An 11,590-nucleotide genomic window follows, 5' to 3' on the forward strand; every position below is an offset into this window, starting at 1 on the left:
TGTACATATTCCTAATCGAAATATGTGACTAAGCAAATACAACATAATTTGGGTTCTGCAGATCACTGCAAATATTGATTAGGACAATTATACAATGAGCTGTGCAGCCGCAGCATAAGTACCTGTATATTGTGTGTGTGTGTGTGTGTGTGTGAACTCTGACCTCCACTCTTGCCACCTGAACCACCGGCCGCCTTGGCAGCAGCTTGCTGACCAGAGATGCCACTGGCTCCACTGACGATGGCTTTTGCAACTCCCTGAGCCAAAACTTGCTTCCCACCCATCACCTTGGAGACGGAGGGGTTGCCCTTGGCGACCAAAATCTGTCCACTGCTGATAGCCACCTGTTTGACTGCGGACTGAAGCGTAGAGCTAACAGGAATACCTAACATCTAGAAATAAGAGAAGTGCCAAATTTATCTGCTAAGTGACAGTAACTTTTGATAGCACATATATAACACTATTAACATGTAAATTATTGGTATGCCTCCAAATGTGTGCGTATATGCAACAGAGACTGACCTTACTAGTTGTGGCCCCTGTGGCCCCTCCTGCCTGTTTCTGGGCCGACACAGAGATCATGTGACCTCCCTTCACTGCGACAAACTGGTGTGCTGCTGTAGCGGCAGGTTGCTGCTGGCTGGGTACTGTGGAAACCATCTGCTGCTGCTGTGTTGAAACTTCCCCTGGCTCTTGCTTGATAATAACCTGCACAAGAAATGAGTGCACATGGAGAGAAGGATTGTAACAGGAAGGCCCTAATGCTTTGAAACCACAACAGATTATAGATATTGCAACTATTTGGTGTAAATTTTACTCTCTAAAAAAAATAATTAATTAATTAATTAATAAGATTCATTTTGACTGTAAATTAAGATACCCTTATTCCTTTTCAACAGGGTACAGATAAGAAGGCAGCTCAAAGAGATGTGTTGCTTAGAAAAGATTTTTAAAAATCAGCATCATCATTTATTCATCAAGGAGATGTTTTTATATTCCCCATCTGCCCTGGCCTTTAGCACTAGAGCAGATACCAACACCCAACAACAGAGACAACTGTAGAATCTGAGCCAATGGGTGCACCACAATGATAAAAGAAAGTTTGAAAAGAAATCATATTTCATTCTTTGTGGATGGTGACGGGATGATGAGCATGTAGGAGTGGGAGGATTTTACAGCGGGCTATTGACACTGAGTGAAACAGAACCGTGCAATTCTCTCTGCAAAGCTCCCCGTACACCCTCCCATCTTCCGAGTGATGTCCCATTTAAATAGCTTGCCAAGGCACTCACATCTGCTGAAGATAGCACCCTGGCCTACTATTAATACCACACTGCTTTGTTAAAGATACAGATACTACAGGGACAGACTATCTACACTGTGAGAGGGGATGAGATCAGTTCAGAGACTTTTTAGCTCATAAGAATTCCTGTTGAAGGGTGAAACCATTAAGACTATCAACTCACCTTCACCCCAGAGGAGAGGAAGGTGCCGGTGTGAACTTTAGGGGCTGGTGAGCGAGTGCCTTGAGCAGCAGACTGTTTGGTTGAGGGGCTTCCTGTGGAGTAATTTACACACAAACACACACAATAAATCATGGGATAGATAACTGTACTGATGAGGGCTCACTGCAGTTCCTACCATTCTTTCCACAGACATAAAGGTCATTGTGGTACAAGGTGACAGTTAATTGTCAGGGTTACTCAGTGTGGGCGTTGAAGGTGAGCACTGCTAAAGTTTCACTCCTTACCTTCTGCATTAAAATTTGTTTAATCCCAGGAGTCATGAATCAGCCACAACACCCACATCAACCTCATCCACCTTGATAAAAACATTACTTAATAGCACTCCAACCCTGCTGCCAGATCTGGTTGAGCTGTGCATTTGTGGAGAAAGTGTGGGAGTGGCTGAGTGGGTGGGCGAGAGTGAGCAATCTAAGGGAAAGAGCTCCTAAGTGGAATATGAATTGATGCTGCTGATGTGAGAAAGTAAATACAACAGCCTGGCGGTGGTATGAAAGATGACTCTGCTCCAAGATGAGGTCACACACACACTCACACACACTCACAACACACACACACACACACACACACACACACACACACACACACACACACACACACACACACACACACTTCATATGACAGTTAACTATCATCCTTGCAGATAACTGCATGTCAATTGGTAATGTTGAAATAAACACACTGATATGTACAAAACTTGATGCAAGTGTGGGGCTCATCCACCTAATCTGGCCATGAAACAGAACAGATCATCACCATGGTAACCTCTCATCCAGCAACCACCCTGCTGGCTCACTACATGTCATACTTCATGATTGCAAAACGGTAACAAAAGAGCAATGCTGGGACAGAAAGACACAGAAAAATAGACAGTAGGGCTAGATAAGGGGGTAAAAGAGGACAAGCAAGAAAATAGTACAAATATAGAAAGAGAGAAAGAGAGAGAGAGAAAAGGGGAGTCCAGAGGGTATTGTTCATCATCTGTTCTGCTATAAAGTACATTCTCCACAGCCATTTTTATATACTATGTGGGTGGTTCAGACACTGCTTTTCAATTCCGCTGCAGGTCCACTTCCGATTTCAAGCAGCACTTTGACATTGAGTAGGCGGTGTGTACCTGTGGAGGCGGAGGATGAGGAAGCCATGCCGATCACCTGGCCTGGCTTATCAACAATGATATAAGGGTTGTTGAGCACTGAGGAAGAGCTCTGCTTGCTGTGGACAGGGGTGGAGGTGGTGGGTGTGCGAGGCAGTGGGGAGTGACTTGGGGTGGAGATTGGAGACCCTGTGGAGGAGGAAGTACACACGCTATTAGATGTATAATTCTCTTTAAGGGTGTTAATAACAAATTAACACGGAAAAAACTCCATTTATGCAAATGCTTTGGGTCTTGTTGAGATTTAGTCCAAATAAAGGTTTCCAGGGCAAGTTATGAGGTTTGGGTGAATAATTATGATTTTAACTTAATTTTAACATGACACAAATAATTTTTTTGATAGAAGCTCAGTTAAGAGAATGATGCACAATATTTGGTCATTTCTAAACCTTTGTGCAAAATTAAAACTAACTTGGGTTTCACTAGGGGTTCCCAAACTTTGTACACCTCCTTGGAAATCTGATATGAAAACTGTTGCATGATACATATGCATGTGTATGTATTGAATGTATGTGGTATACTCTGATCTCCCCCATTTTCAAACTTGCGCCACCATCTCACCACTAATGTATCTTCACTTTGTTGGCAGTACTGTTCAATCAATTGATCGATTTTGAAAATCTAGAGAACTCATAAAACATAAAGATATTTTTTATCACAGGGGTATTCTGTAGAAACCCTTTTGAAAATTTTTGCCTAAAACAGCAAATGTGTGCCTGGATGAACTCATGAGAAGTCTTGTTCACTTTATCCGTCCTGAACATTGAAACAATGACTGCATTTTAAACAATTAGACAAAGTGAAGAATGAGCATCTTTACCAGAGAATAGTGTGCAATTCATGAGACAGAACAATAGTATCAATAGAACTTTATCAAGGTTTATCATCAAGACAGGTAAGTGTCAATATTTTTGAGTGGTATTCGTATGTTACCTGCATAAAATTAGATTTTTTTCTTTTTCTTTTTTTTTTTTTTTAAAGTAGGCTGTTATTTGCAGAATTATCAGGTGAAAGGATGTTGTGTAACTTAAACTTCTATTATTTGAGTGACAAATGTGGTGGTATGCAATACAATGAAAAATCCTTGAGCGCCGCTGTGAAATGGCCACTGGATGGAGACAGTTACCTGAAACGATTTTGCAGCTCATGGTGATTGGTTGGAACGATTTCCCTGGAGACTCAGCAGGACTGGGTGGCTGTCCTTGTGGCACAATCTTACAGCTTGCTGTGATCGGCTGGAAGGCAGAATTGCCATGGGAACCCAGAGTGATCCTGTCACCGGCTTTGGGTCGGGTTGGTGTGCGTTCACCAGCGGCGAGGCCTGAACTATGAGCCCCTGCAAATCTCCCCATCTCTGCTTTGATGAAACCTGGGAGGAAAGGGAACTTTCAGTTATATTCCCGTTCAACCTCATGTGGAGTTCAGATGTGCATTAGGTCACAAACCCACAGACGTAAGAATACTATCGACTTCTAATTCTTGAAAGAGAGACTGTGAAACTACTGAAACCTGCTGCTTTGGGGGAAGAAAATGAGCGACAACTGTGCCAAGCAAGCTCTTGTCACTGTGCTACAGTTCATGCAAATGCTATTTAATGGAATTGTTTTTGAGTTTAAACATAACATTTCTGAGTTACTGGCCTAAACAGAGCCCTTATAAACTGGTTTTATAAATAGAAACCCTGTTTATCATCCAATAAATGTTAGTGTCTTCAGGTAGGGAAGAGTTTTCTTATATACAAAGTAATGTTCACATTTAGTGTTTCTCACAGAATTGAACTGTGTATCCTTGAGGTCCTCATAAAACATTTTCAGAGCCATATGTTAAAATATTCTAAATCCTGCTTTGTTTACATCCATGTTTACTACAGCAGTAGTTTTCATCTCTGCCTTTGTTGGTGCAATGTTATGTTTCTTTGCAGCACAAAACCAGCAGCAAGATTGTGTATTGCGAGTGAACAATACAAACAAAACAGCGACCCACTTTTGCTCGTTGTCCAAAACTCCGAGTACCTTCAATTGCTCAAATGTAAATATACTTTCATGATCATGTTTAAAAGGCTAAATGTTTCTATTGGCATACCTTTGTCTACACTGGGATCATGTGACATGGGCGAACTGGAGCGTCCATAACTTTGGGCCAGGGAGGTGGCCGACATGGGGCTGGATACTCTGTGAGTCACCTTGGATGAGGAGGGCTGAGGTATATAGTCTTCCCCAAGAGAGTTCCTATGGAGCTCCACATCAACCACCTGGAACAAATATAGCTCGTCGTCAGAGTAAAGCTATGAAAAAGAGTCAGCGCAGGAAACAGAGCGAACATTTATAACTTACAGTTTCTGCCCCCAGTGTCTGCAGCCCAGTGTATGTTCTGTCAAGCTGTAGAAAAACAAAAGATAGGTGAAAAAAAACTTTTATGGTGTTTAGGTTACTCAGCTGAGGTAGTAAACTGGATAAATGAGTTATAATCACCGCAATTGCAAAATCCCATAAATTTCAAACAATAATAAAATTACCATAAGATCTCATAAGGTTTTATAATGTACTTGTACTATACAATACCCATGTTGCAAGGTACTACTTCGCCAGTGTCCCTGAACTATATCTGTTGTTTTGCTTTAAAATATACCGCTTTAGTTTGTTTCCTTGTGTTCAGACTTTTGTCATTTCATTCTGTTTCTCTATATCCTCTGTGATTAATTGTGTGATAACCAATTAAACAGGTCACTGCCCTTATGTTCACAAATTTTACCAGAAAAGTGAAGGGAAAATAAATGACAGGGGTCATCATATAAAGGACATCATGGAAACATAAGGTGTCTATATGAGGCTGAGTTAAACTGTATATGGAAAAATACTGGATCTCAGTCTGAAGAAGAAAACTTGCTGAGTAATGATGTGGTCTATGATGTGGTCTGACCTTTAGCTGGTGGATGATGTCAATACGTTTGTTGCGAGGGTCTTTGAAGTGGATCTGGATCCTCACAGGAAACTCACCCCAACCGCGACGTGTTAAATGAAAGGGAGGCTCACTGAGAACAGACACATTCAAAAAGCCTTATGTAACATCATTAAAATACAAATCTTGAGGAACAAAATCTATAGAGAATGCATTACAATGAGTTTGCAAAAAATACTAAGCTCCCACCGTGGATACTGACTCAGACTTGAGTGAAAAATCTCTTAAAATCAATGATTTGAAGGTCTCTCATCTTCTCCCCCTTTGAAGCTTGAAGCTTGAAGCTTTCATCCCCAAGTAACAGACACTAATCTGACCGCCTGTATTTACAAGGGCAAGCGTGCATAGATGCATATTATGTGTCTGTTCAAGTATACCCTATGAGTGATGCATTTGTTTTCCCTTACTTGCATTCATCCCTTCATCTACATTCAGGCTGTGTCGAGAGTCATCAGAGAGCACTGGGCCTGTGTGGGGTTCACTGGGAATGAAGAGTTGAGTCAGTCAGGGGGGAGCTTATGAGCGGCTGCTACAGCAACGTGAGCGCCTTGTCAGCTGAAACAGCCAGGAGGCTACGGCTCAGGATAAGGATTGCTGACTGATGAAAGCGATCATTTATTCAGAAGCCATGGGCAAACTTAAATCCTTTGCCACTTTTAGAGGATAGAAACTAGACATTGTAACTACAGAACTCGAGGCCACAAAAGTTCTGTTCGCTCTAGATGATTCCTCAATGAACTGTGCGACACTGATCTACACACCCCGGTGCTTTGGGCAAAGTTAAGCCATTAAAGAAGCATGTTTTTCTAAAAGACTACACAGTTTGTATAATTAAGGTGTGCCCATTAGTCATGCGGACATTGACTTCTAGTCTGACTCATTATGTGATAAATGACATCACAGACTCCACCTAATGATGTGTGTGTGTACAATCTGCATAATGAATATCTCTTAGTTAATAGTTTGCCTAAATACCAACAAGTAGTAAGACTTAGTTGGATTAAGTATCACTCAGAGGGACAAATATTGTTTTTTACTTTCAGCTGTGATTGATGGGGACTGGGCTGGATGATCTGCCTCATCAAATATCCACAAGGGGGCACTGTTTATTAAAGGATTTTCATAATAGCCTGTTTACTGGTGAGGCTGTGTTACACAACTTGAATATCAGCAGACTATTGTTCCACTTCACAGTTGATTTGAAAGTTGTCCTGAATTCAACATCAGCTAATGATGAGGAGAGTCTCATGCATCAAGGTGCCATTATCCAAAACTGTGACATTGATTCCTTCAGTTTGGCAAGTGGTGTGTGGAAAGAATTAGGCAAACTACTGAGCTATAATAATAAAATAAGGTTAGATGTAAATATTGCGTCAAGAGGCAACACAACACGGTGAGGGCAAATCTTATTGGAACAAGTTTGTCCATGTCTAACTAACTTGTGTTGTTGCCTTAGGTAACCACATGAAACAGCAGCCAAGTAGTAATCTTTACAACAACAGAGGAGCCCTGCTTATATCAGAAAATGTGTGCATGAAGGAGGAGTGCTTACATGCACTTTGTCTGTCTGAAATATGCAGGACAAAAAACTGGCACAAACCTGACTTCCACTAGGTCATTGGGTTTGTAGCTGGGATGCAAGAAGTACCAGACTTTCTTTACAAAGTGGTCTATGCTGGGTTCCCTCCTGGAGCCTCTAACGTACACCATCCACTTATGGGTAGACTGGTCATTCTCTTCCCGCTTATCAGGGGGGATGTACCTGAGGGTAAGAGGCAAAGAGTAAAAACAGCCAAAGGGAGTAAAGAATAGGCCCCAATAAACATGAGGGACAATGCATAGGGATTAGGTTGTTAAAGAAGGTTAAAAAAAGAGGACTTAAGCGCTATAGAAGTAGCAAAACAAAGAGAGGTGATAGGCAGCTAGGAAGACAAAACTATAAAGGAGTTGGTACTTTTTATTTCACAAAGACCTCTTTGAAGGGGAAAGGGGGGAAGAACAGAGGATTAAGAGAAGACCCAGTGCATGGGTCACAAGCAACTCTTCAGTATAGAAGAAAGAACCCAATGGAGAATGAAATGCATTAAATTGTATATTAGTTAGCAGTCTAGGTGAAATTCCACATTTATTGTATTTACAGTTTATTACTGTTGTGTCAGGTTTAGGCCTTCTTATTATGTACAACTATGCACTGTAGCACGTGAGAAGGGACTATCACATTCAGCCCTCCAAGACATTTAGTGTGCACAAGCTACATGTTCCTTGTCAATCAACCTTCCAAGAATTACATGCGCTTCATATTACACTGAACCACATATTCTCAAGGACAGGGCAGTTATGTGGATCATCTGGGACCTAGGAGAAAATAAATAAGCTAAAAAGGTATTTTCAAGCTTCATCAAGACTGGGCATGTTACAAAACTGAATTATGGCTCAGCTCTTCAGTGCACAGTCATGCACAAACAAATTCAACTGACAGGCTGGGCTTTAAAAATATTGAGATGCACAAGTACAAAGCTTTTGAGGGATAGCCATACTGGTTTTTGAGAGGAAGCAACTAAAAATCAAGATGACCACCCCTCAGTTATACAGTTCATCTAACATTTTGCATTTAACGTTCAAATGAATTTGGCAGCAAGGACACAGACCCAGGACTTGCTTCATAGCTGAAGCTCTATGATAAATTAATAGGTTTCACTTACTCCTTTAACCTTAATTTCTTTTTGAAAAGCTAAGACAAAACACCTGGATACTTTGTACTAGTGATATAAGTATCTATGACTTACAACACTTCATTCTTTTTAACAAAGGTATTTGGAATATCAGCGGATTTGACAAACACCATGTCTAAGGTTTCCAGGGAGACTGATGAAAATAAAAATTTTGATGTTGTAATTGTGTGGCTCTTGAAAGGCTCCTGCTAAATCAGAAAGACATGTGCTACAATACACTGAGTCAGAAAGATGACAGAGTGTGTAAAACCTATTCTTAGTTGGGTTACGTACTTGGATACATTCCCCACTACGATTGTCTTCTTCGCATACAGTCTGGAGGCTTCGTCTCCAGTAGTGTGGTAGATCACCCTCTGATCTCCTCCTACAGACAATGGCACACCAAAAGTGTCCTACAAGTAATGGAGAACATAGTTAGCTTGATGAAAGATAAAAATATGCAAGATTAATGCTGATAACCACGTCACATTCATCACTTTCATAACCCTGTCAGTTGTACGCACCTTGCCTGTATTACGACCAGGTCTCCGCTCCTGCCTGTTGCTCTCCTCTCTCCATGCTCCCTCCACATCCCTCTCAGCTCCCTCTCCTTGCTGTGAGAGGGACTCAGACTCTGAGTGAGCCAGGGAAGGAGTCTCAGAGCCTTGGTTGAGAGGGGAAGAGGAACGGGATGGGGACTCCAGGAACCGTCGGATGGCTGGATGGTTCAGAACTGCAGGGTCACTCTTAGAGGTATGCTAGGACACAGAGGACACAGTACTGGTTGCTGCTACCATGCCTTAGACCAGCTGACAGGCAAATATGAAAACATGGAACCCCAGGATAAGGAAATTTACCTCAGGGAGCTTTGTCACCCCAGCACTCGCATAGTAATTGGCAACTATGCATGCCCTTAGCTTGTCCATCATCCTCCTGGCTTCATTGAGTCGCTGCAAAACAATGAAATGTAATGAACCAAAATACTATGTGTCCATAAACATACATTTAATGTCATGACGTACCCTCCATATCAACAAAGTTTTGAACATACATTAATAATATAATTATACTACTATGTGAAATGTAGTATAATGAAAAGAAGAAAAGACACTGTTGTTTTAACATCCAGGTACCTGACTTATCACATCTATCTCGTGCTCTTTGCTCTTCATCTCCAAAGAAAACTGCTCTCTGATGATGGTTTCAATCTTCTGTACTGCTGCTTCTCGGGCTGTTAATGTAGGAAGACAATAGGAAGAGATATTAAAAGATCAGGAAACAACCAAGTACTGTTAGTTATTAGCTGTCACAATATGTAAAGCAGGTGTACTGACTCAGGGTTCAGAGCATGAACTTACCATTATGTTCAACCGCTTTGTTTCTCTTACTATTTTGGACCAGTGAAATGTCCTCATAGTCGGGATCATTGCCTTCTATTTTCCTTTTAACCCCTGACATGGTTGCCTGTAAAAAGAACATAAAACAGCTAATTCTAGCTAATTATATCACTGCTCCTATGGCTAGTTGTGATTATACTTCGCATCGAGTTAGCTGGCTAGCGCAGAAGCTGTCAGGATACAGCTATTGCCCACAGCTAACTTTAGCACTGACTAGCTAGCTAGTTATGCTAATATAGGTTAGCAGACCGTGTACAACCTAGCATGTGGTTTCCAACTATATAGCCTATCATTTATAGAACACGACAGCTTTCAACTAAGCTAATTAAATCAAAAATCTCAAATTTTTCGCCACCGTATTATGTCGCACGACGTCTGCGTTAGAGAAATCCGTGCTAGTCGTCCGTGCAGCCGGCAACACTGTAACGTTAGCAACCGCTATCCTTGTTTGCTAATGTAGCTAGCGTTAGCACACATTTGAAGACACCGATTCAATCCGTTTGAAATGCAAACTTACGGGGCTGCCCTGCACTGTGGAACAACGTTTCTTTGTGAGGCGTGTGTTTTAATTCAGTGAGAGCATATCCTTTGCGTTATGCTGTATTAATCTTACACATTCGTGTTTGGTAAATTGCTAAATCTCGAGGTGGACAAGTAGGCTAAATAGTGGAGAGTTAGCTTTGCACTTTAGCAAAATAGCCACCAGGGGTCGCTATTCTACAAACTCGATGGTGCTGCTCTTGGAGCCCCTCGTGAATAAAAGGCATTATCATGTTTCTTCAGTTTTTGTTCAATGGGAAAAGGAAATGTGATAGCCTGTGTTACAGGCATTTACTGTTAACTGTCCAGACAGGTGATAATAAACAAGAATGGAGATGACATGCCAAAGTCTGTAACCCCACTGCACAACTGAAAAGTTGATATAACATGATCTGATGAGATAACAATACACAAAACTCTTGGTATTAAACTCATCTGTTATCATTTCATGAAAAGAGATTATTTCATTTTTTAAATGATTGATTCAGTGGAAACCCTAAGGACCATCACATCATTATGGCAGAATTGTGACTATAAACAGTGATTTCACGCATGTGCAGGATAGTGCCTAAAGAAATACTACTTTTAATCTTACATGTTTAAACTGGGAAGCACCAGCAGGTATATGCCATGAACTAGAAAGAAAGAAGAGGAACATGTTTCTGATTAGCACATTTTAGATTATCAGGAATGGGATCGGTTTCACATAGTTTATCACTATCAAGCGTTCTTACAAGACATATGCGGAGATGAATTTTGATGCCAGGTGTGAAGTGACTTGCCAAGAGCTATGGACTTGTGATCGGATCACCAAAGACATCTACATTATGAATAGTAAATGCTTTGTTATGCACAAAATTAAAGGGATTTTACATTTGTTTCTAGATATGACACCTGTCAAAAAGCATTTACTATTACTTTGCAACTTCCTGCCCACAGATTTAATATTGTTTGGTTGTTATTCACATTTTACTTTTTTTTTTATGAACAGTGAAGCCTTGTGTTGTACCACAGTGTTACCATCCTTATTAACTTATGCATCCTTATGTGTCTCACCAGGATGTGTGAGGGTGTGAAGTGGTATTATGCTGCCAGTGCCAAATGTCTTATGAGCAAGATTAATGTATGTACTTACATGGACTATGATATACAGTGTTTTCCTGTCTGCATGTACTTGATGAACTCTAAATTCTCTCTACATTGTTTGGTGTTAATACAGAGACACAGTGTCCATAAGAAGCTGCGAGAGGTTGTGGTTTTCATTAAACCAAAACCATAATATGGTGAACATAAATCAGAGCATAA

At 40.9% G+C, this 11,590-nt stretch overlaps 1 protein-coding gene across 1 annotated transcript in view; it reads right to left on the minus strand.

Moving 5' to 3' along the window:
* The window catches only part of yeats2 (YEATS domain containing 2), a 25,214-nt gene extending 14,885 nt beyond the window's left edge, over window positions 1-10,329 (minus strand). The window contains exons 1-15 of the mRNA XM_022754971.1: window positions 10,263-10,329; window positions 9,707-9,812; window positions 9,482-9,579; window positions 9,206-9,298; window positions 8,873-9,106; window positions 8,643-8,761; window positions 7,238-7,399; window positions 5,599-5,710; window positions 5,013-5,057; window positions 4,762-4,930; window positions 3,806-4,048; window positions 2,641-2,808; window positions 1,467-1,558; window positions 523-708; window positions 164-392 (exon numbers count right to left, since the gene is read on the minus strand). Of these exons, the coding sequence (XP_022610692.1) occupies window positions 164-392; window positions 523-708; window positions 1,467-1,558; window positions 2,641-2,808; window positions 3,806-4,048; window positions 4,762-4,930; window positions 5,013-5,057; window positions 5,599-5,710; window positions 7,238-7,399; window positions 8,643-8,761; window positions 8,873-9,106; window positions 9,206-9,298; window positions 9,482-9,579; window positions 9,707-9,806 (2,050 nt within the window). The 5' untranslated portion in view covers window positions 9,807-9,812; window positions 10,263-10,329. The remainder of the gene's footprint in view (window positions 1-163; window positions 393-522; window positions 709-1,466; window positions 1,559-2,640; window positions 2,809-3,805; window positions 4,049-4,761; window positions 4,931-5,012; window positions 5,058-5,598; window positions 5,711-7,237; window positions 7,400-8,642; window positions 8,762-8,872; window positions 9,107-9,205; window positions 9,299-9,481; window positions 9,580-9,706; window positions 9,813-10,262) is intronic.
* Between the last annotated feature and the right edge of the window lie 1,261 nt (window positions 10,330-11,590).

The sequence above is a fragment of the Seriola dumerili genome, unplaced genomic scaffold (genome assembly GCF_002260705.1).
Source record: "Seriola dumerili isolate Sdu_G_001 unplaced genomic scaffold, Sdu_1.0 BDQW01000226.1, whole genome shotgun sequence".
NCBI classification, from domain to species: Eukaryota; Metazoa; Chordata; class Actinopteri; order Carangiformes; family Carangidae; genus Seriola; species Seriola dumerili.